Below are 25,949 nucleotides of genomic sequence, written 5' to 3'. Positions count from 1 at the left end.
ATTTTATAATGTCTGCAGCCATAGCAGGGTACTCACTCAGGAAGTGCGAGAGAACTCCCAATAAACTCGCAGTAGTGTCGGAACCTTTACACGATCTATCGTTCAGGGATACACCCTTAAGCTTGGCCGCGCAATCTAAGACAACTCGAAGCTTTCCTGGTTTCTTCGGGTTCAAAACGGGGTGACGAGGTAAATTCCACTTCCTTTCGTCCCCTGATTTAGATTGATAAGTGGATAGAGGTGCGAGGTAGCCCTTAATGATGCTATCGTTCATGCGTTCTCTGTAGCGCGCTTACAAAGTCAGACCCTTTGCAAAACGCCTCCTCATGTATTGCAACCGAGAATGGGCTAGACGATAATTGACAGGAAGTCCTTCAGCCGTTCTTCACGACAATGGTACTTCGTGATGACCATCCTTGAATACTGAAGACTCCCCAACGATTCGAAGCGCTTCTTTGTCTTCGACACTTTGGCATAAGCCCGGAGTCTCCAAATCATTGAAATCAGCCTCATACAGAGCAGTAATGTTATCATCTTTCGTACTTACATGATGCACATGTCTCCAGACTCTATGTACTATAGACAACGGACCAAGTACAATCAACCCACAGGTGTCTTTAGAGCGCAGGGTTCCTTCTGCTTGCCCAAACTTTTCTTCATAGACTAGTGTGCCTCTGGAACGTCCTCTCCTATCAATATTCTCACACACTTATCTGGAAGCTCCACAAGGGTAATGTCCTTCAAGTGATCAAATTGACTATCTATCTTCGTTGGGCTCATGACCGGTGGGCTGATGGGTAGAGAGCGTATTGCAAAGGCTTGTTCAGCCGCTAAGGTCTCACCTGAATCTACTGATTCAAACTCCATTCTGAGACTTACAGCCACTACAGTAGAGGTCCCACTCACTGTCGATAAATTCAAGGTTGTTGGAGTGCCGGTCAGAGCAACCTCATCAAGCAAGTCCTTCATAACCAATGTTACGTCCGACCCACTACCCAACAATGCGTACGTGACAACGTTGCCTTGCGGACCACTCACACGAACCGGTACGACGCCAAGGCAGGTTCCTGATTCCTTCCGAGATGTCGAGTTGCACAAACCAACCAGTGTGGTTTTGTTGACATCCGGCATTACGTGCAACAGATGATGGTGAGAACCCAAGCAGCTCTCTACACCACACTTATTGGGAGAATCGCACTCGTTACTGGCATGGCCTGGTTTTAGGCATACAAGACATAACCGCTTCCTTCTCACCACACGCCATCTTGCTTGCACTGGCAAGTCAGTAAACCTCCGACATTGCACCAGTCCATGTCTTTTGTTGCAAAAAGGGCACGAGTCATCGGTTCCCTTCTGAACGGAAAATACATTGTGGCGCCTTTCATTGCCTACCCGATGATGCTGCGTTTGAGGACGATGGTGTTCTGAGCCTATGGTAAGCATACCATAGCGGCTGCGAGCAATGCGGCCTCTTGGGAAGCGAAGTTGCACAGGTCAGAGGAACCTATCTGTTTTCCAAGGTTGTCCATAGAGTCAGCCAACCTTGCCCAGTTCCGACGAGCATCCTTCGATAACGTGCGAAGAACGCGCTCTATGGTCGAGACCGAATCCATGTCACTAGTATGATTCATCTGACTCAGAGCAACCTGACAGTTTTGAAGATTTATCGACAAACGAGACAATGAATCTGCATCGTCATGCAGCGGTTTCACTTTCTTGAACAGATCATCCAGTATGGCTCTGGCCACCATATGTTCTCTCCCAAAGAGATCCTTAAGTATTTCCCTCGCTCTACCGTAAGCAATCTCTGGAGGCAACATTACGCATTCAGCCACGGCTTCCTTCGCAGGACCTCTGCAGTAATGGATCAAATATAGCATCCTCTGTCCACTATCTTGCACTCTATCCTCTATGTAGTATTTGAACTGTTGAATGAATCTCCAACCTTGGCTTGGGTTGCCATCGAAAGCCTCTAAGTCCACTCTAGGTAGGTCTGCCTTAACCACGCAAGAAGTCGGTTTAACCGCTTGCACATATGGGATGGGTGTGCTACTTAAAATCCCGGCTAGGTAATCCTTTACCTTACCCTGCAGGTCAGCCTGCACGTCAACGACGGAATCATCGTCCGAATACAGCTCTAACTCCGCTAGACGCACCTCATTACGCGCCCGCATAAGCTGCAATTCTTTCTCCATTTCTTTTGCCTTAATCTGCGCTCACAATAACGCAGCTAACTTTAATCTTTATGCTTGAGTGAGTAAGAGCCAGGAGATGAACCAATAGCTAAAGGATTGCCAGAACGGCCGAATTGCCTCGATTCCTCCGGTAGATAGAGATTGACGGGGAATCTGCGCTCACAATAACGCAGCTAACTTTAATCTTTATGCTTAGATGAGTAAGAGCCAGGAGATGAACCAATAGCTAAAGGATTGCCAGAACGGCCGAATTGCCTCGATTCCTCCGGTAGATAGAGATCAATTGACGGGGCTTTCCCCATTTCTCCGAGTCCGTTGATCGTTCAGTACTGCGTCCGTAGATCGTTGGGTACTGGAACCGCTGAGTACTGAGACCGATGAATACTGCGACGGCTATCTGCTTTCTGAGTTTGAGTCACGCGTGCCAATCCAGGAAAACGACCAAGAAATCCGAATTCTGGAATCACGGTACTATTGCAAATATAATAATATACGTACTCAACAAACCTCAACGGATTCTCCTCTGCAGATACCGTAGGGTTACAAAAATAAGGCGAAACAATTACCAGCCTAAGGATAAGGCGCAGATCACTACGCCTCAAAATAGATATCGTCACAACCAAACAGATATCGACGGCGAGCAAACGCAAATTCACAATGTCCGACCAAAGTCCGTAAGAGTTACAAAAATAGTTCAGTAAAACAAGAAGGTTTCAGTTTATCTGGTCAAGGGGAATAAATATGAGGAATGGCTGTCACTTGGGGTTGGGAACGGGAGCACACTGTTGGCAAGCTGTCTTCTACATTGTATGCTCATCTATCATGCCATTACACAACACACATCTAAGTATCCGGCATCTGTGTGGTAATGGAAGACTTGTTAACAGCTTTTGCTAAAGCAATCTGTAGACGCAATCTTAAGCTGTTGTTTTTAAAGGATCTTTTGTTTATAATAACACCTTTTGAACATTTCTCCCAATTGCAAATGCACTCTTTTTGAGCAGATAAGTGGCCGTTCAACTAGAAGCATAATATGAGATCTTGTGGCGTGGCAGCTTAAAGGTAAAGCTGATTCGTTCAGTAGGGGCTTGCAGAGACCCGAACAGTGATCCGGCTGTATTCCAGAATATGACTCATATGATAAGAATAAAGATAGATGTTTAGATCTACCACCTTTTCGGTGCCTAGCAGCCATGCTACCCGAAGTAAGCACGAGGGCTAAGATACTGCATGATCGCCCAAGCCTAGACAGGAGAAGTCGAGATGCATAGGTCATGTTCGGGCCACGGACCTTTCGGTAGGTAGATTCGCGATCTAACCCGTCCCTGACCCGGACTACACTGCACAACTGATGATGTTGAGTGCACGGTGTCACTTCAAGCAAACGAGATAAATACACACCGTGATAAATTAGTCATTTCCAAACCAAGTTAGAATCAACCAAAAATTCAACCGAATCTCTCGTTTATAATGGTTTTAAAAAAACGGGTGGCATAAGGCCACCTCATCTTTCAGTTGGCACTTCAACTGAGATATTATGACACAGAGAGAAAGTTCAGTCTTGTTGCCTGTTAAAACTAACTTGATTGGTAAATGATCTGGTGTCGAAAAAGAACATGAGACTGACAGGAAAATCTTCTACCGCAGCCACTTGATGAGCTTTCAGGAGGACGAAAGCGACAGTGGTCTATCCTGTTGATTTCTGCAAGTGAAGTGATGTGACACGAATGCTGAACGTGCTCACAGTGGTTTGCTCTTCTTTGCGAGTGTTAGTAGGAATTTCTAACCCAGGTGAGCTTTTACGGATTTACGTAGCCTCTGATGTTATTGGGTTTCAGATAGTTCAACTCTTTGCACCCTCATTGTAAACATTCACCATGAGGTCCAACACGATCGCCTTAAAAGAATAACACCCAATGGATGAAGCGAACTTTCGTGTATTTTGCCACTGAACGACGCACAAAATATTCCTCACCTTGCGGAAGAATGTTCCATTCATTTATCCGTTTTCTTTAAATCTGAATGAACACACCTTTCTGGATTCATAATCCCCAATCACACCATCAGTTTTGGGAACGGTCATACTTAGACTGAAAAAGCTTGTCGATTTAACAACAGACAGAAGTGAGTGGTGTTGAGGAATGCCCAGTGTGAAGCATCAAACTGGAGTTTAGGTTTTCCAAATCCGATTATCTCCTGTACTTGAGGGGGTTTCGTTGAGCGACGCGCAACTGCTGACGATCACAGCTGTCGAATATGAGTATTTTTCAGAAAGGTGGAAATATAACATCATTATAATCTATAATTGTGTGAACCCAAAGTTGTGAATAGTCTTGGGTAGAACACAAATGCGTATTACTTCCGCACGAAGCAAGACGCCGAAGTGGAAGCACGTCTCTGTGGGCTTGACGAACCACGTTTGGCTCAAGGCCGCAAGTTGTATCAGTAAAACTCTGTGTAGTCAGTCAAAAAACAAAGTTAGGGTCTCAGGAAAAATGTAACAGTGAAATACTTGACCACTGCTAGTCCCTCGAGTGCATTTGCTGCACTTCAAAAAACTTTGGTGCCAACACAGAGGTAATTTTCTCCATAGTTGAGTTTTGAAGTGAGACAATAATTTCAAATTTAACCCCATGAACAGGCAAACGTTAACTACGGCGAGGTGTTTTATTCTACATTCACCGGTCGTTGTGAAAGACATGCGATTGAAAAAAGGAAGACCCGCAATTGAGACGCTATTTGAAGACCATCATTTTCATCATGAACATGACTGATATTGTGAGGTTTCCAAAAAGTGGTGTATATTCACATTCAGTCTATACTGCGTTGTTCATTACGTAAGAACAAATGAGAACAATTTAACTAGAAAAAATGCACTAGTCACGGGGATCGAGTTTGATGAATGTGCCTGATGTGCCCATCATAGACTGATCCAGTTCTTTGTATTCTCGTATGTAATTTCGGGCCGACGATGGTCTCTTAGATTCATCTACAGCAATTTCTTGCAAAACATTTCCATTTGCGTAGAACTCCCTGAGTTCCCGATTGCAGCGGGCTGAAAAAAAGAAATAAAAGTGCGTAATTATCGTAGCCACTGAATTTTTCTGCTTGGTGAGAATAAAACTTTCTGGTTTGTGTTGGTTTTAACCAAAGATTGACAGCGAAAAATGTGTGACTGAAAGCTTCATTGCGATTATGTGCGTTTTAGAATGCTCTTCTTCGTGGGATTATTGAAAGAACGGACTAGACGGAAGATGGTCCCTTGCAAAGTCCGTGTCTTTTACGGTGTCAGACAAACTGATGCACTACCTCCGCCAAAAGTGCTACATTTTTCGCATCAAATCAAACATCGGTGCCTGAGAAAAATCATCCAGAGGTGTTTGTTCAGTGCAAAATGTGTCCGTTTTTGCACGGTTCATTGTAATAGGCTAAACCAATCAAGATGGTATCAATACTGGTGCACCTGTGATACTGCTGATGGGAGAGGCATGCGAGTAGTATGTTTTCTTCTTGTAACTTCGCTTGAAAAGGGAGATCTATTACGGATTTGTGGAGTTGCTTTGTAGAATTTGCTTGGACGTGAGCAAGACTCAATGATTATTCAGGAAAGTTTAGGAAGACACGTTCAAGAAAAGATGGATATTCAGTTTCTGTAATTAAGATGCATATGAAAGTTTTGCTTTCCTGTTCAATAGTCTGTAACTGGTCAGTTGGTATTTTCTAATGAGTAACTCCGCAGCGAGCGCCCCCTGCTTCCACTGGTAACCATGGTGTTCAAATTTACTGTTCAAGTAGACCAAAACTGTTGCTCAGAACTGTTGTTTTCACTTGATAATTTCCCGGGTTCTGTCGGTTTTCCCCAAGCCATTTATGTTTACCACGCATTTTACACCGTTCGGACGCCGCTAAACAGTGAAACTATCGCAGACTTATACTTATTTCTGTTCACCTGTTGTTGAGCTTAATACAAGGATGCCAACAGATTAACTGAGACTAGCCGTTCATCAGCTAACTAGAATAGGGACATCAGACCGCCAGAATGAAATATCCACTTTGCGAATGCCAAACGTTAGGAAAACGGGAAGGGAAGTTACGGAAACTTTGAACTCTTTGGGATTTAGGTGTACCATATTAATTAAAAAACACTTGAAGTTTACTTCTTCCTACTTAACCCGAATTCCGTTTGGGGAGAGATGCTTATGGTTCTCACAAGTAGTGTTTCCTAAAAAAATTGCAGAGTAATTCACAAGACGAGCGTGTACAAAGCACACAGGATAGTGGCCTGAGTGCCACTGGGTGCCGGGACAATCAGTTTGGGGATGGCGTGGGGTGGTTAATTGGATCTAACTTTACTTGGATTTTGTACTTTTAGACCTAGACCATTTTGCTAATCAGCCGAGATGACACGAGGTGGTGTGCAGTTATCAGCGAAATAGTCTGGGTTTAAAAGTACAAAATCCAAGTAAAGGTAGATACAATCAACCACCCCACCCCCATCCCCAAACCAATTGCCCCGGCACCCCTTGACGAACACAGGTGAACAAAATCTGCGAGTGACATCAAGAGAAATTTTCCATTCAGGTGTCCTAGACTGAAAAAACAAGGACGAAAAATCTGGGTTCATCATGAAGACAAATCCTTCCCCCTTAACCAATCTATCGTAAATGTTAGTCATCCCCACTAGCCAACAAACATCAGACTGAACACCCGACACTGATCAAGTCGGTTAGTCATAAGAAATCTCACGGGTTGGTTCCCTGACTGCCTTAAAACCCAATCAACCTACTTACTTACTCACTTAGCCTGACGAAACTTTTTTTGTCAAAAGCGAAACGTTGCCCAGCATTAAATCCACCGATTGTTTACCATACCTCTCTCAAGCTTCGTCTTTGACTTTCCTCGACATTCTTCGATAAATAATCAATAGTGAACGAACAATTCAAAGGTGCTCCATAATTTCCGTGGTAAACTTCACCTTTCATCAAGGGAGCACCAAACAAGACACTACTCGCATGCTCCTTCAGTAGTATGAACATCTACAGTGGTAGTAAGCTCCAATCGCAGGTTGGATCACCTAGATCAAGCCTATCGAGTTTTGCCAGGGGCGAAATCAGTGTGGCGTGGTCACGTTTCTGCAAATTCAGTAACCTCAATCATCTTGGTGGGGAACTACATTTTTCCAGGGTAGTTTGCAGCTCACCCCGGCTTTATCTTGGTTCATGAGTAAGAAAAATTTTTGCAATGAATAATCTACCATCCACCGTTGTTTTCATTGATGTATCAACAGACATTTCAAAGAAACACCCGAAAATTCCTCAGCAGAGTAATCATTGCCTAAATCCTGTCGTGGATTTCGTGCTGAAAGCCCAATCTGTAAGAGTGTAGCAGAATGTATATCAGGTGCCCTATTGAACATGAATGAAATTCCACCGAATATAGAAGTGAGAAGCAGTTCCTCTCATGTTTGAGAAGATGTCTCATTCGAAGTTGGAAAAATTAGTGCTAGCTAGAATATTTACACCTGTCCTTGGTATAGTTTGTATGGTTGCGTTGAGTGTTGATTGTGACTAGAGTTTTATTCATGCAAAAGATATTTTCACCTCGGAATTCTTCCTTATTGTCACGTGTCCATAACTCTGCATTTCGTGATAAAAAGGATGATAGCAACTGAGCTCGCTTTCTTGATTGGTCCTGTTGGTTAATATTAACAAATTGATATGATACACAACAGAAATCACATGTACAGTTAGATGATTACTTGCGAACGTGTACATTTTGCGTGTTTTCCGACATACTTTTATTGTCAGCTTTCAGCATCGCCTTCGTTGGAGAATTTTCTAGTTTTTTTACCTATAAACTTTTCTGTAATGAATGATTTATCTGGACTATGTATAGGAGGTTCACATGAAGCTCAAAGCCAGTGTTCACTACAGTCATTCAAGGCACACTGAACAGGTGAAAGATATGCCTGAAAGGTTTCATAATTTCGGTATCTGTGGATGGTTTCTTTGGCTATTTCGAGAGTAATGTATTGTCTGCTACCAACCAAACTACTTACACACGGGCACGAGAAGAGGAACACTGATCCGACTGTGTACTGATAAGACCTTCTTGAATGGTTACAAAATGTGTACAACTGGATTGCCGAGCTTGTTGGCCGACAAATAATATTTGCATGGTGTTCTATCAGTAGTCAAGAACATGGAAAATTAAAAAAATGGAAGGGATCTGTGCATCCAGACTCTTGTTTTTTGCACCAACACTCTTGGTTTTTCAGGAAACTTAAATTTCCTGAGACCTCGTTGTCTCCCTGTTAGATGGATAACTAATGGGAACCTCAAAGTGAGCTTCCGTATTGACTGTTAACTTTTATTTCCACACCTTTGTGGCTGCGTGATAGAATCCGTCGCTTATTCTCGAGTTATCGCTCTGGATAAGTAATACTATTACAAACTTAGGACTTAGAAATGCAGGTGCAACTTTGCTGGCTTCCCTTATCAGGTCCGATATGAATAAGCGCGTCTCACCCTGTCGATCTGAACGTGAATGTGGACCACAAAGCGCAAAAATGTACAATAACTAACAAAAACGATGAGAAAAATTAGGAACTTGATTTTATTATTTGATGTTGGCTTAGTTAAGTCAAATAAATTTAAGTAAGGCGTGAATCATCGTTTAGTGAATTTGTAGCTGCATCCACACTGCATTCGGGACGGCTTACAATGTGCAGATCTGCGTACTCATCTTGTTGTAGATGGTCAGCCAGTCAAAGAAAAGTTCAGTCGGGAGGTGCCCTCTGTCTGTGTCGATAATGTTTACGACAAGAACCACTTTACGTGACGTTCAAATAGTAAACCTTGTTCAATGGTCTCAGACGTGTCCACGAGGATTTTCTCTTTGAACCATACACTAATACAGAATCTGTTTCCCCTCCATTTCAGGACAGAAGTCCACTTCGTTGGAGATGGGAGTCAGAATTGTAAGGCACTGTGTCGAGGAGAATTTGTCACTGAAGGTGATACCTTTGGTGGCAGACTTCTTGTGGAGTGTGTTCGTTCTATCTTTAAATCTAAATGCATTGTGTTCAAGTCAGGCTTTGATTTCTTACGCTGTACCACAAGACCACAACGATGCACATCAGATTTATCAAATATTTTTCCATATGACCGCCCAAACGCTTTCAAATTTTCTTTTTTAAAAAATAATACAAACATAAGGTGCATTCGACAAAACGTCGACTCCATTTCTGCAGAGACTAGGTGCATCCCTCACAAAAAGTGATAATACGCGGTGTTTGAACGCCACAACGAAATTTTAAATGGTCTTTCGGTAAATCGTCTCTTGTTACCCCTTAAATGCGACAAAAATAACTACCTGCATTAAGCAAATTTTCGGGCACACACCGAAGTGAAACTACACACCAACTAAAAGACGAAGTAGGTTTTTTGTAATGCTGAAAACAGCTCGACAGCCCACGACCGGTTTTGCCCTTCTTGGGGCTCATCAAGTAGGTGCAGCCCCCGAGTTTCCGTTAACCTTATGTTCTACTTGAATTAAATTGCACGAAATCAGCGAAATGCACTCATTTGTAAACTAATTTGGCTTTTCGATAGACCCAAATGGAAACATTAAAACCGACAGATTCAGTTGCGTTCCAGGCGAGCCCCTCGAAAAACCAAATTAGTTTGCAAATGAGTGCATTTCGCTGATAAAGTAGGCTTCATTGGAAATCCAGCAGCGTCTTCCCTTATTGGTTTTCTGAACCTTTACTCCAAGAGCTTGGGATACCTAGGAAGTCCTTGGGGGCGTTGTCATTCAGGGCACACTAGGTCTATCTCGAGTTGACACATACATGTTCTATTCTATTTGTACCTTGAATGTTTCAGAGCATACTCCGACTCCCACGTCAACTAGTGCTGCCTGGCGTCGTAAAAGTGCGCTCTTTAGCTTGTACAGCCTTCGAAATCCATTAATCCATCCTCGATGGCTCAAAATGCAACGGGCTGTTCCAGTTGGACACCGTCTTCATCACCTCTCTGGACTGCCAGTTGACGAAGTGCTCATAAGTTTGTCCGCAGTATCTGACGTGTTGGTCAAATTTGTTTTCTCCGTTCGAATTGGAGCATATATTATATAACAGTAACATGGACCCAGAAAAAATTCGCAGAATGCAATGCTGACCTCAAGATCTATCGAGATTCTGTGCAAAACAATCAATTATGTTCTAAAATTCACCAGCAGCACAGAACGCTACTCTACAGTAGAGGACTTTTGCAATTTAAAAATGCGTAAGCAAGAATAACTGGTCACAATATTTGAAGATTAACGTTAATCCTGGCTGGTCTTTTGGGGTTTGCCTGTAGGCACGTCGCACGCAACTAGATATCCAACCGAAGTTCTGGAATTAGACCGGAGTCTGTGAAGAAACTCGCTTTTATTAGGATTTACTAGTGTTTGATTACTATGATTACCGGGTTACACAAAAAATAAGGATTACTTGGCATCAGTTAACTGTTCATTGAAGAAGTTGTTATCAGACAAACTTTTCAACGGAAAATAATTTTAGACAGACCAATGAACGAGGTGAAGTTGGCATTACGCAAATATCACTATGGGTAAACGCGCTAATAAGAGATGGTGCCCACTTCACTTATACAAGGGAACTCACCTAAAGCTTCTTCTAGAGTCCCATTTTTTCCATGATATTCCATCGGAAGCACATCTTTCAATCCTGGAATCTTCTTGAATGCTTTGTTGATATCATCTTTCACTCGGGTTACCTAAGAGAAAGAAAGGCTATTTTGAAGCAACTGCAAAAAACAGAAATTTTTATGGCAAATCAATATTTAACCAGATCGACTTAGTCTTTTCTGTTACAGCAAACTCAAAATGGATTCACAGGTTGTTTGAAACGTTGAGTTTTACAGAAAGTTGTGTACACTATACGTATTCACTATGCTCGTAGACGACTGAGTCTGTATTGTTCATCAGTTTCTCCCTGCTAGACGCTGCTTATCTGAAGATTTACACAACTTTCCTTTTTCTCAGCCTCAAACTCCACCGGGAGTAGTAGTATCATTAAGTGCTACATCCTTATTTCGTTAATTTCAGGCACAGCTAGCCGCCTATTGATTTTCAGTCTCAGGGGAAAAGTTAGTTCTTTCACCTTTCCCGGAACTTTATGTGAAATTAGCTTGATGCTGCATAGTTATTGACGAACTGTGATAGTAATATTCATCTTTGGCTGCATTAATTCTCCATCGATTTTTCCAGGGGTGGTTGTGAGTGCCAAAAAAATTAATGAAAAATCAAGTTACTAAAGATGAAAATGAAAAAGTGGAAATTAAATTCAACTAAAAAGGTTGGCAGAAATTAAAAATTTGTGCTACGTTACTCTGTGGAATTAAATGTATGCGCATCCGCGTCTGAAATTTATGGGTGAGTGAGTATACTGTTTTCCTCACACGAAAAATGATTAGGACAAACTTTCAACTGGAAAAGACTCAAACGCTTTCTGCGCGAATAACCCTGGTTTAGGCAAACAGAATTAAGACACGTAAACTATCAAAAATGAGAACAGATGTTGGTTTTGGAAATCTGGTCTTACCCTGTTTCTCATTTTTTCGCTCAGCCATACTTCAGCGAGTTTGAAAGCAAAATCAAACAGCTTGGTCTCTTTGTAGAAAATCAGGTTTTTCACCCGGCCGGGAGAGGATTCCTGAAGAGGGTGAAATTACAGTGGATCAAGTGAATAACCGAGTAAAACATTATCGTACGTCCTCATACGCTTTTACTTCAACACGGTCCCAAATGTATTTTGACTGGAGAATGTCACCGGCATTTGACCCAAATTATGCGCTTGATCAATTACTTTTCTAGTTGGTGTAGCTCAACAAAAGTGTTCATCTTTCACTTTCCGCTGCAAGTTTCAGTTATCCGCCCCTGTTCGTCACAAATTAATTATGTGAGTGTAGATAACGGTCGTTGTGTGAAAATAAGAAACAAGCTGAGGTCTAAACTCTAAGTAGGCCGTCGTGTTTTTGAAACAGTCTAACGTGAGAGACTTTGTCTTGTGTGAAGGTAGTAGATACGGACAACAAGAGATCCGCTAATTCTGGAAAAACTATTACTCTGCACCAAACCTTGAAGCATCTGTTTGTTTACATACAATGGCCCAATACTTTAGGTTCTTAAGGCGATTAGTAGAAAGTTTCTTTTATTGAGAATCGGACAGGTCAAAGAATGTGGCTGGAAATGCAAGTCGGCAACGTGTTCCAGCAAGTTTTATCTAGCAAAGGTTCAAAATACTGGAATCAAATTCCCATACTTGGCCAGTTACAACATTTGGTGTGCAAGTCAAACCCTACCGCAGTCACTCCTAATTAGTAAGGTGATAATCTGGGAGAGTTATCATGGCGAGTGAGGCTAGAAAGACCGGTTCTTGGAATGATCCCGATAAGGAGGCGAAATAAACAGAAATCGCATTTGACCAAAAATGCTTGTAAGTTGCCTTCTCACTTAGCTAAAGTAATTACACCCAATCAGTTTAACCAGTTTTCTCTGTGAGTACGGATATAGGACCCAGTCGGTATGGTAAATGAGGGGTGATGAGACACTTAGCAATAAACTCAATCTATTTATGAGGTTTAAAAGCAAATAAGAAAAATTGCGCAACACATTAGAACACAAATGGCTTAGTGATCGTGAGTATGCGGAAAGATGGGTTTTATGCTAAATCCTCAAACGTGTGGCAAAGCGTCCTAGCCTGTGTTATGCAAAAGGAGCCTCCTTGGAACCTATATGCAAACGAAACAGCATCACTCGGTTAGAACTTACCTGCATCAGTTTGAAAGCACTTTTGGCGTGCTTGAAATCCCCCCACTGTGTTGCTTGTTCCATGGTAGTGTGAGCCATGTCGATAAAAAGAGTGAATCCTCCTATTTGACAACGTTGATCGAACAGAAGTCTCTCAAAATTCATATTGTTCATCGCGCGCATGGCAACCTGATCCAGTTCAGCCGGTGACCAGCTGGCTAAATGGCAACTCGGAGTGGATGTTATCAATCAGACTTACCTAACCGAATCAAGATTACATACATTCCGTTATCCATGAATCCTAGTGGAACGAAAATCCTGCACCAAGAAAGACGGCATGTAGGCATTTTAAATGTTTCAAATGAAACACGTACCTAGAGATATAGGTAGGAACCGTCCACCATTACGTTGGCAGTTGAAGAGTGCACTACGCAAGTTAACCAGTATCGAGGACAAAAAATGAATGAAACTATTCAGTGATAGGCGAAGGAGCCGGTCACAGAAGTGGATCAAGTTCGTAGAGGATAAGCGCCATTATAGAGCATTAATTCTGACGTTGAAGCGCCTGGTGCAAGGCAGATGTCCGCTGGAACACTGGATCATAATTTTGGCAAGAAATTTGAAAGACCGGGTAGCTTATGGATCTGGAACCAGGTCCACAGTGCAATTGCTGGTCCATACCAAATCCGTCTCATACGGAAGATAACACTACCAAATCTGTAGCAGTAGTTCAATGAGAGGCAAATGCGAAATACACGGCATTCTGAACTTAATCAAACATTTTTTGTGTTTCGGCGCAACTGGCTGGATCAAACTTATACAGTCGTATTCGTCCTAAGGCAACGCAGCTGAAAATTTGACAAATTTCACTAGCGGAGAAAGAATATCGATCCGATTCGTTGACAGGATGTGTACCCTGTTGACATCAAGGCAGCTGAGACTGTGTCTACCTACATACCATTTTTGCACAAATCCTCTAATCTTGGTAATGAGCCGTTTAGAGTCGTTTCCTCATGGAATTGCCAGGGCCAGAAAATACTCAGTAGTGCGTATTTTTAGAGTGCAGGTTTTCGTATGAAACGTAAATACACAAATTTCAAGTTTATGTGAGTAGAACGCTAGTTCCGGCCATCATTGCGAGCTACCAGTAGAAAGTACGAATGGTTCCAAATATCCCGGAATACCAAATAAGGCTCAGAGGCACAAAAGTTTTCACAAACAATGCAGTCATTACGCTGAGTAACAGCTCCATAACTTGGAGGATATGAGAGCAAAAACGATGGTGTTTAAGTCATGTGTAATGCTATATCAAACACACCTCGCAAGAAATAGAAACTAGTTTTCCACGGGATCAACAATAACTTTGGCTGTTTATGACGGCGTTGAATTTCACCATGACAACATCCGGTTCTAGATTAGGGGTTTGACGAATCAGCTGCTCTACTTTTCCTCCACGCGCTACTTGGGGCTTCCGCTATCTAGATTTCTATCCCCGATTTACAGCTCGAAGATTCGTGTGAATTAAAAGATTAAACAGCTAATGCAACTAAGTTCAATGGCAATGATGAACTGGTGTTAATAAGACGAGCAGTGTCCGCATCTTTTTTTGTGTCACATACTATCGTACACAGAACTATAGGCATGCGGCAATATCCACTTTGAATACTATTCGTATTCCTGTGAACAGGCTTAAGCAACTGATTAGTGAGATAAATAAGCAGTTGGACCAATCAGCGGTGATTAAATAAATGGACAAACTAACACGTGAACGAATGAAGGGACAAGTGAGTGATTATATCACTGAACGAATGAATAGGTGACTGAATGAATGAACCAGTCAGGCAGTAAATGAATGAATTATCTATTCAGTCAGTTGGTGTAGAGGAGTAAAATCTCAACCTAGAGACAACCAACTACCAAAGAGAATGACCATCCCGCTGTGAGCATGAGATAGCAATTATATTGGTTGAAGGGTGTCACCACTGTTTGGTCATCAAACCTCTTAAGAGATGGAGAAAGACTCATTTTACTCGACAAGATTTTCCAGGTAAATGGAGAGCCATCTTAGGAAAACCTCAATAAATGGAGCGTTTAAAAATTTCGACCGACTTTATTAGGCATTTGAGATGTTTTTGCCCGAGGCGTAGCAACAAAAGTGATAGGAAGACAGAGGAATAATTAGTCAAAGCTTATCATACCCGCCGGAAGTGAAAGTTGACTAGACTTGCTCCTGAGTAATTTTGACAACTGTCCGACTGGCACCGAGTAGGCTAAATAGTCACCGAACCTAACCGATAACTTGACAGTTACGAAGCCATGGACCTAGATTCCACCTGGTCTCGTATGATCGGATCCCTCCAAGCCCATTCAAACGAATGCTGTTGTCTTTATTGAAGTTTATCAGTTGGCCACACATGGATGGGACATGTGAACCATCGGTTGGAAAGTTTAGGCCTTTCTTTCCAAACCACATCAATGAACTATTTCATTCCAGTGTGAAACTCAGTTTGCACCAGCTGGTAACTCGTTCAGACAATCATCCGACCGCTGGTAAATGGCTAAAGTGATGTATGAATGAACCTGAAGAAGGGCACTAGGCAGCAACACAGACTTGCCGGCGGACTTGCCGGTCCGTCCGATGAAAGTCTGAAACTTATAACGGGAGATGATATATCCGATCCCACACGACCAGTCTAGATAAAGACTGATACGTTAGTGTGACTGAGTTGGACCATATGTTTGCCGTTCGTATCTACTTTATTCACGCAGCATATGATATTCATGACGGATTCACTTTAGACGTGCTTATGGATATTTCAGATGACTTGTTTTCTCTTTGAACACGGAAAACATGGCATAAGCATACTTTACAAGCTGGTCTGTTTACTAAGCGTAGAAAAGCCATGCCTTGGGCGTTAACCAACTCACCCTGCATTCAAATACTTCTCAAGTCGTGGATCATCCAGTTTAGGGTACTCGTACCAGGGGGAGATATGCTTGTCGGAGTACCGTAGAGTGCAGAAATTATCGATCCGCCGTTGGGCAATGCATGANATAGTGAGCATAGCGCAGGAAGCTCAGCAGGAACGTGTCCACTGGAACAAAGCAGAAAAGGAAATTTCGTGTGTACTCTGTCACCAGTTGTGGGGTTTGTTCGTCAATCAAATCTCAAAAGTTTAAACAGTTTAGGCGGTTATAGGTGTGTGTACAGGCAGCTTGTGCAGTTGTGGGCGAGCCAACTTAAAGCAGTCCCTACTATTCTCCACATATACACAAATAGGCATGACCATCGGTGCGCGATCGACTCATTCTCACAGCTTACCATGTACTCAGTAAAATCTTCACGCAGTGCAACTGGCCTACTGATGACTCTATGAAGTCAACACATTCACTAGTAAGCAAAGTTATCACTTATCAAAGGAGGTTTTTGCTACAGCACACTTTGTTGCGAGATGGAATCACAGTGAAACTCCACTGCGATGAATATCATTCCGTTGGCGGTTTCGTGTAATACGGTCAGTTTCCTGCCTTGAATCGAACAGAGGATATATCCAATTACCCTGTGCCCACACCTAATTTTTTACATCATACCCTTTCAAAAATTCAATGACTGGTATCAATTTTTATGAAGATATAAGTCATTTCACAAAGAACTGCGGATTGTGTTGTCTGTCGTCCTTTGGTTGTAGATTTTATGATTAGAACAGCGGTCACTCCTGAGGGTTAGAAGGTGTTTATTATTAGACTATACTCAGCACATTAACAATCCCAGTTTGTTTCAGTCTCATCTGAATACTGTAGTTTCCAGAGTACAGTTGCTGGCAAGGAGCGGTCTCTTACCCATTATGTACTATACTTGAAAAATTTACAAGGGGTATTTGACGCAGAAATTGCAAAATAATTCTGGTCTTGGAATGATATCTCCGGCAGAACCAATATCTTTTGTAAACAGTGATAAGAAACTGGAATTTCAGTTTTGTATTTATCTTGCAAGTAAAGCCCAACTGTGATGGAAAGCAGAGCAACTTCGAACAATCCTTTCGTTCTTGTTAGAAAACGCCAGAAATGCACATATCCGATATATTTAGAGTGATTCGAACCAATGAGGTCGCAGTTCAGCAATCGAGCATTCTACCATTCGGAAATGAGGGGCTGATGAGCGTTGGGGTAAAATTACACCCCGAGGGAATAGATTGATTCTAATCATCCAAGTCAACAGCTCTCGTGGTGTGATCCTCCTCGTCAAGCAATGATAATGCAGATAAAAGGCCCATGCAAGGTGTAGGACTTTTGTGTTTGTATACAGACTAATCAAGTTTTGAAGACAAACACATGCCTCTCACAGAGTTACTATGAGATAAAAGTCAATAATGAGTACAAAAATCATGTTACAGTCCCGGTTGTGTTTGTGAAGACAAACACATGCCTCTCACAGAGTTACTATGAGATAAAAGTCAATAATGAGTACAAAAATCATGTTACAGTCCCGGTACACTTGTGTTTGTGTGTGTGAAATATCTATGAAACATCTATTGTTAGACCCACTGTTTACAATGCACGTATGAATTTTTACCGCACATAGAACACTTTGACGTTTCTCCGAGAACCGTGTGTTGTTTGATGTGCAACTACTATTCACCAACGCCACCCTTGTTGAAACCGTGGGCTTATTAGGCGATTATCTGGAATCTCACCCAGAAGCTCCCCATTACCGTGCATAAAGGCCTCATTTTACTATGAACCAAGAACTTCGTACTACTCCCAGAGAAAGCCATAAGTAAGTTAATGGTGTCGCCATCGAGAGCTCTTTGGGACCAGTCCTAGCTGACATTTCTACGACAAAATTTGAGCAGTTGGAAAACGTCGGTATAGAACAAATATTTTCATATAAAAGATATTCAGCTGCTGTTCTACGCATCACAAACAGTGAGGAAGAAGCCTAATATGTGTTCTCCATTTCACGACTTCCATCAGAACATTTCGTTCAACTGTGAATTTGAGCAGAACAACCAACTTCTTTTCCCGGACGTTTTGATCTTCCGAAATACTGACTTTACTGTCTCGCGCTGCATATCGGGAGCCTACGTTGACCAGATTGTATCCGTTACGGTGAAAATTCCCTCTTTTACTAGTTTTATTTCACAGAGTTAGAGGAATTTACACCTCAACTTCACTCGCAAAAGGAAGCGAACTGCAATAATTACCCTGACCGATTCACCTAAAGGCACCTAACTCCAACTGATAAATCGATACTGCCATTCATAGTACCCAGAGAGAACACGTTCATTGATACTTCTAATGCCGGTGGTCATACTTTCAGCATGTTTAAACCAACACCAGACGCATCCTCGCACCAGACGTAAAATGTAGTGGTGCAGGAAATCCCATACGCGAGCTATGCCACCAACAGTAACACTCAGAATGCCAAATTCCGTTGTATCCACAATTTGTTGGATTTATTAGTTCATCTGCAGTTGCGGTAGTGAGTATATTGGCAGAACTGGTAGGAGGTTTGAAATGAAAGTAAAGGAGCACGCGCTAAGAAACCTCGCATCACGTCAACTGAATCTTACCTAACGCTAATCGAATTCAGGGTCAAATCGCTGATCTTTGGTTATTTGATCGACACAAGTCGCCTAACTGAACTTAACTTATTGTTCCAGGTCTAAGCACTTAGTGGCCACAGAGATTGAATTTCCGTGCGGCCCTTTACACGTGTTCTCAGCAGGGCGTGAAGCGCACTCTGAGACTGTCTTGGTTTTATTGCTTGGTCACGTTTCAAAACTATCTGATATGAGTTGCTCAATTGTAAGCTGAGTGACTGCACTCTGTTGATCAGCTGAATGTTAGAATGTTTAAACCCATATATGGGTTGCTACGAGTTCGACTTGTCCAAGAGATTCATTAAATCCACTCTATCGACGATTTTCAAAAGCAGCTGTACAGTACCTGTCAGCTTCCAAGCAGGGACCAATCTGTCGAGCTGTATATAATTCATACTCAAGTTCATCAAACCATGCTGAATCGACAGAACTTGGAAAACCGAGTGTTTTGAGGCGTAGCAACGGTGAGTCCTGTAAACGTTGGTAGAATTTCGGGACAAGTTAGGCTGATCATAACTGAAATAAGCTTATACACACTATAGTACCATGCATCTTCAGCATTTGCTAAAGCAGGCAAATTGGAACTGTTCACATGTCTGGGTGACGTATTACTTCGTAACTATTAGGGCAATCTAAGCCAACCATAATATAGTTTTAGCCTTTTCTCTGTGGAGCACCGTGACTTCAGAAGAGGAGTTACATATTCACATCTTCCTGGAAGATGCGGCATACTTCAATTGTTCTCGGACTTATGATCAATTCAGGTTCCACGTGTGACCATTTTAATGGTGAGTGCAACTGCATTGGGATAACCTGATTACAATAATGAGACATACTACAAAAATTGAGCAATTGTATGCGACTCTAGTGAAAGTCTGGAACCAGAGGTGCTTGAATTCAGCTTGCCTAGTAACGCATATCTGTGAGCATTTCTATGTTCCCTGTTAAAAATGAATGGCGCTCTCTCCAGTAATGTTAACCGCAAGTACTTACTAGGCAGCGCGCACAAAAACGTTCATCCTTGTTCTAATCTATGTACCCGTGCTTGGAATAAATTACTGTTTGCCGTACGGGGGGTTATGTAGCGGAACTTGACCGTCAGATGAGTCGCCGTGCTATATCCAAAGTGCCTGAGTTCTTGGGAGTGACAACCACTGTCATGCAGGGTTTTGCAATGCTAGCAGACGAAGAAGATGTAAGGAGTGGCTGTTCGATTCTAAACGGGTATTCCTAATTGCACTGTAGATGATGGAGAGTTTGTAAAATTAGCTAGGAAAAGAAGCTTGTTTCAAGCACGTTTTCAAACGTGGCTTTTACAGTCTACACGGGACGACCCGAAGGAACAGATTGTTTCGACATGGGAGGATATAATGATAAATAAAATCAACGCCTTTTCAATAAGTACCCTACCAAGACATCACGTTAGCTACAAAAGCGTCTGCACAACATATATCGATCGGATTCCGGCTAATGGACTATAGTGTACCCAGAATCACAGCTACACAAGACGACAAGATATTTTCCAGGTAAATTAAAACAATCTTTACCAGAGGATAAGTAAAGTTAAGACAAGAATCTTTGAGACAGTATGTGCATCAAAAGAATGCAAGGTTTTTAATGCTTGCTCAGTTGTGCTATGCTCAGTCACCCGAGCTACAAAAGGAATGGCGAAATGCGAATCATTTAACTGTTGAGTGTGCACAATAGGATATAAATAAATCTCGTGTTAGGCTGTGAAGTTACAGGCGTGATGTGATGTTTATTTGTAATGCACCCTTTATAAGGTTGCTGAAAATTCTTCGACAGCCCACGACCGGTTTCGCCCTTCTTGGGGCTCATCGAATCGGTGCGCAGTCCCCTAGTTTCCGTCAACCTTATGTTCTACTTGAAACCAAACTGTAAGAAATTAGCGAAATACACTCATTTGCAAACAAATTTGTTTTTTTGAGAGACTCACCTGGAACCCAGCTGGGTTGTGATTTTGTCTGGAAACATCAATTTTGTTACTGATATTTTACTGAGATCCTTTGTGAGTATGGCGTGCGCGTTCACTTCCTGATGTACTTAACTACTGTGCACAATCAGGTACGGTTTGCTTGGAAATTTTTAATGGTGCATACATTGATTTTAAAGGGACCCATTACCCCCTACCAATTTCCCGGGTCCTTGGGTCATTTGGAGAATCGAAAGCACCCAACAGGAAGAAGGGGTCACTTGAAGGTGCAGATCTGATAAGGTTTGACGGCTATTCGTAGAATTTTTTAATTTGTGCCTTTCAGACTGACACATTCAGCGAGGATTGCCCTCCAAAAACGGAATCGGATGATCACTATCCTCGAGTTGAATCAGCTTGGTGAATCCATCATTGTTTGACTCATGTGGTAAGCGAATTCTACAGCGTGGTCGCGTCGGCCTCCATCAGAAAGATAACCAGGACCATCTTCCTGCAGCCTCATTGAATCTAACAGCATTTTACCATTGAATGCAATGTCCGAGTTCTTTTTCAGTAAAACCAGTTAGCCTTTAAGACCAGTCACCCCATTTTTATTCAGAACCGTCCGCAATTATCAGGGTTTAATTTGTGGAAAACGCGTCCTCTTCCCTGCCCTATAACACTTCACTTGCGACACATTGGAACATTTCGACCATAAGGCCCGGAAATAGGGGAGTATCTCCATCTATCTCACCCCTGGTTTTTGATCTCAGGACATTACCCACAATAAAACGGGTGGTTAACCCAACCTGAGTGTGCAGTAAGTGAGACAGTTTTAACTTCCAATACCACTGCGTATGGCAGGTCCCTTGAAAACCACCGGACTCCTGGTTTTTAAGAGTCGTTAGCCGTGTTTTGGATAGTGTGCCGGCTGACATGGTCTTGTATACGTCCTTTCCTCCTTTAAGAGAGGAGGGTCTATATGTCATGCCCAGCAGGAGATCATACTGCAGACTGGCAGAGAGAGAGGAATCCTAAAGGGCAGTATTTCTTGTAGGATTAACATGTGGTAGTTCCTCCCCTGTAATGAACGCCCCAGCAGAGATTACAAAAATCCATCTTTAGTGGAGTTTTATTGATGATGATGATGATGATGATGATGGCTTTGATGGTATTTATAGCTTTTAAAATTGGTATTCTTTTGATGCCAAACGTAGGTCAAAGCAGACTTTACACTTAAACGTTTTCAGTTTGACATTCTTCTATCAGCAGCTGCGTCTTTTTTTAACAATCTCAAAGTCATGGATAAATAAATACTGCAATGTTCACCCGATATTAATAAAAAAACTAGCGTGGTGAATGTTTTCGAAGCCTGGATAAGAAACGGTTTCTGGTCGCTGTAAATAGCTTGTCCATTTCATCTAGCACTTTTGTTATCACGGCCCCCAGCATATCTCGCGACAGACACAACCTACCATGAGTACCATATAAAATTACACCAAGCGGTAGCGATAAAGAGTACTTCGTGCACCATTTAGGTGAATCGAAAGTGTACGCGGAAAGACGACTTCCTTAAGTGGGTTGACTTCAGCTGTTCTTTTGGCTTAAACATAGAAGAAAACCTTCGATTTGTGTGTACGCGATGTTTGGGGATACCAGTGGTAAAAATCCTTATACGGAGCTCAAACAAGCTTGCTAAAATTTTGTGAAAATTCCACAAAATACGTGTTTGTGTGATCAAAAAGGTCAGGTTAGCAAAATAGGTTGAAAGCACCATGTTTAGTTAAAATGAATGGGTTCCAATGCAGAATAACAAGATGCACCATGATTAGACTTGACGGAGTAAGAATTCGTGAACCATCCCATTTGGACAAGATTTATATCTTAATTTGTTCGCACCTGTGCTTATGGATATATATATATATATATATATATATATATATATGAATGCATGCCAGAAAAGCCTTGTATCAGTGTGACAAAGTAACAATATCTTAATGCTACCTCATAACCGTTATTGTTCCAAATTCTGAAGCGTGCAAGCACAAAAGTCATCGGTGACATCAGTACTTGGAATTACAAAGTTTCAGCTTCAAGTTAAGTTTCCACTTTGATTCAAACACTCTGTTGAGGTATGCATTCAGATGGAAGCAGTCCGTATAAAGAAGAATCAGCGGTTTCTTTCGTAGTGGTGTTGATTTGCTGGGTTCTTATGATGGGCACTTGTGAGCCAAGCTACTAGCCACAATGCTTTGACCAGGTTGTTCTGTAACTTAAGTAGGTTTTCATAAAGGAAACTACTCACAAGGTTATTGAAAACTCTTCGACAGCCCACGACCGGTCTCACCCTTCTTGGGGTCCATCAGGTAGGCGCAGTCCCCGACTTTCCGTCAACCTTTTGGTCTACTTGAAGTTAATATTGGCTCTTTAGATCGAACACGCTGGTTGGCTCCGAAGTGGGTCAAATCCATCGAAAATTGCTTCGACAATTCCCCGTTAATGGCTTTTGCATAGAAAGACCATATATAGATATATATCCTCCTGTGGGTATAGCCATAGTGGTTCTTTTTGAGGGAATCTTTGTTTTAGGGGGATCGACCAGACTCCTATTTCTGTGGTGGATCCTAATTCGCATAATTCACTCTACATTGAGTGTCTTGTGTCTCTGTTTAACTATTCTCTGTTATAACTATTGTTCTGTGTTATTCGATTATTATTATTATTATTCTATGTTATTCTCCGGTTGTTTTACTTCGTCTGAAATGTGGTTCTACACGATTGGCAATACATATAGGATGGTGAAATTTTTCGCAGAATGCAGTCAATTGGAGTCGTGACTTGTTACCCACTCTTTCATCTGCTTTTGAGCCATTTGATTATTCGACCTCAGATTTACAATGTGAACTAAATTGCTCACGGCAAATCTCCTGATAAGCCAATTTCGGAGATCTGGAGAAACCCTTTATAGTCGAAATTCCTTCGGCGATAAAAGGATGTGCTCCAATCGGATGGACAGGTGCGTCAATGAAACGCGTGCTAGGAGCCCAGGCAAGATAAAAATGGTTTGGACTGTCGATGGTTTGGTGTCTTTTACACGCGAATTATTCATACGATCGACTAGTATTTGTACTAAACTCAAAACCTGGGAACGTTCTTCGCCTAGACTAAATTTTACCAGATGTTACGTCTGCGTGGTGTCATGAGGTTCGGGAAGGCACCATGTAAAACCAGTATGATCAAAATATGCCTCTGGGAAACCGCGTGTAAGAATCACTGCAGCTACATGAATTTTCGACAACCCTTATACTGGTAATCACTAGGCCTCCTGGTATTAGTTGAGCAATTTTAATCAACGCTTTCCCGACTGATCTACAAGATTTTCATTTCACTTCTGAGGCTTTGGAACGTACTGTCCCTCATATGTACTAGGTACTTGCGTTTCACGACTGGGCTTTAAGCAAGCATTGTTCGGAGCGTTGAACTGAAAATCCAGAGAAGCTATAGTGACTACTATGTGGCTCATTCTCATGCGTTGCAGCGGTACGCATAAGTCACGGAAACAATTGCATGGATAGAATGGGTTCAGTGAACAGTATCAATAAGAAGTAAGGCAGGTAGTCAGTAGAGGAAAACTGCTCTTTTGAACATCCTCACTCAGTGGCCAATCACCACACTAAAACAGAGACCACATTTCCATGAGTCAAAAAAAGACGGGACCTCTGTTGGAGAACAGTAGAGCTTACATTCCAATTCTTTTCCTGTACCATTTAGGTGTTTGCCACGTCAACCAGGCATCCAATGGAAAAATCCGCGATGACCGGAAGAAACTAGTCCTTCTAGAGAAAGTTGCCTTCCGGAAGGGTACATTGATTGGACCACTGCGTATATGAACATGCATGTATCCATATGATATCTCACTTTAATGAAGACTATTCTTTGAACCTGGTAAATGCGGTCATTCCTGGGGAGCTGTGGGGATTCTCCTTTCGGAGGATCTACAGACCCATCGATTATTCGGGACAAATGAATGGTCCTCAAGTAAGGTTTTGTCTTTGCAGAATTTTTTTCGGGGTTTGTAGTCAAAACATAGGAAATTCATATTTTCTTACTCTGGATACCCCAGTTTTAAAAAGGGAACTATTTTTAGTGGTGTAGTAAGCTGGAGAAACTAGCCAAGATCTGTGGCTCTCAGGTATAAAATTCAAAGCAGTCCTTAAGATGAATGAGCAGGATACTACGACGAAGGTCACAGTCCGATAGCTGCTTGACTGTACAGCTTAGGAAGTTCGAATGCACAGGTGAAATACTTGAGGCCGCAAGCTTGTTTGGCAAAAGTATCCGACATTGAGAAGGAATCTCAAGCAACCGAATGGGGCTTGGAGAAGTGGTGACAAAAGCTGCGACTAACCACAAAAACCTTGACCAGATCATAACCACCAGATATTATCTCGGAATGCCCCGGAACTTGGCAATTCGACTACAAGAGTGGAACTTCTCGATCCGGCATCTTGCGAGGAGTGAAAAACCACCTGGCTGACTGATTTTTAATACCAGAGGTTTGAGATGAATCTCCGAGGGTCCTAACCGTTGTCGATAACTTCACCGTCGAAGCTGACTTCTTGTGGCTGGTGCACCTACAGCGACAGAAACTATAGCCACTTTGTTCAACATTAGAAGCATTGAGGATACGAAGGTAGACAAAGAACTGGGGGTATTCTGGAAATGCATCGGAGGACTGAGAGTGAATGAAGCTGGCGTATTAAAACTGAAGTACGACGATTCGAACGTCGTAATGCCCATGATATCCCGTGACTTGAGCAGATAGCTGACCATCAAATGCCACGGGGTGGAACACACAGTGTTCTCCAAAACGTGCGACTTGCTTCGGCAGAGAGCCAGCTGACCAGGGGTGAGGAGCAACGAAGAGAACCATGTCGTGACCTGCGAGCGGTGCCAGCCAATTGAAAGGGATACCGCACGGGCAACTCCACAGTTGCAGGAGCGTTTCCCATCATCAGTACAGTTGAGCCTTGTTACTTTGTTTGATGTAATTGATGGATTGGAGCAGGCTTCTACAAGTTCTCTAGTCAGCCTGACCCAATCGGGTCCGTTCTGACTTCAGGTGGTTACACTTGGCTCTGCATAGTCCTCTGAGTTTGTCCAGCTGAGCTCAGGACTTCCACCACTGCTGATCGACGAATCAATCAATCAAATGAAGCAAACTCTAATCCTTCCTCACTTCACGTTCATATAGATACGGATGCTGTTTTGAAAAAACAGACTGTAGTGGATCAACAGACTAGTTGCATACCGTAACTTTTCATATAGATACGGATGCTGTTTTGAAAAGACAAACTGTAGTGGATCAACAGGCTAGTTGCATACCGTAACTTAGCAAGCCAG

At 42.3% G+C, this 25,949-nt stretch overlaps 2 protein-coding genes across 2 annotated transcripts in view; one reads left to right on the top strand and one right to left on the bottom strand.

The window, feature by feature from the left end:
* Positions 1–1,932: 1,932 nt before the first annotated feature.
* Positions 1,933–24,436, top strand: T265_02795 (hypothetical protein; the record flags this gene model as incomplete). Its single annotated transcript, XM_009167120.1, has 3 exons — positions 1,933–1,987; positions 10,082–10,261; positions 24,318–24,436. 3 exons carry the CDS (start codon positions 1,933–1,935, stop codon positions 24,434–24,436), a joined length of 354 nt encoding a protein of 117 aa, XP_009165384.1.
* The window catches only part of T265_02794 (hypothetical protein), a gene marked incomplete at both ends in the record, with an annotated part of 37,375 nt that continues 16,313 nt past the window's right edge, over positions 4,888–25,949 (bottom strand). The window contains 6 exons of the mRNA XM_009167119.1: positions 4,888–5,250; positions 10,864–10,975; positions 11,803–11,913; positions 13,032–13,228; positions 13,270–13,328; positions 15,939–16,086. Of these exons, the coding sequence (XP_009165383.1) occupies positions 5,072–5,250; positions 10,864–10,975; positions 11,803–11,913; positions 13,032–13,228; positions 13,270–13,328; positions 15,939–16,086 (806 nt within the window). The remainder of the gene's footprint in view (positions 5,251–10,863; positions 10,976–11,802; positions 11,914–13,031; positions 13,229–13,269; positions 13,329–15,938; positions 16,087–25,949) is intronic.

This window comes from Opisthorchis viverrini, assembly GCF_000715545.1.
Source record: "Opisthorchis viverrini unplaced genomic scaffold opera_v5_36, whole genome shotgun sequence".
Lineage (NCBI taxonomy): Eukaryota > Metazoa > Platyhelminthes > Trematoda > Opisthorchiida > Opisthorchiidae > Opisthorchis > Opisthorchis viverrini.
The sequence above is the reverse complement of the archived record's forward strand: the minus strand, read 5'-3'. Positions and strand labels throughout refer to the sequence as shown.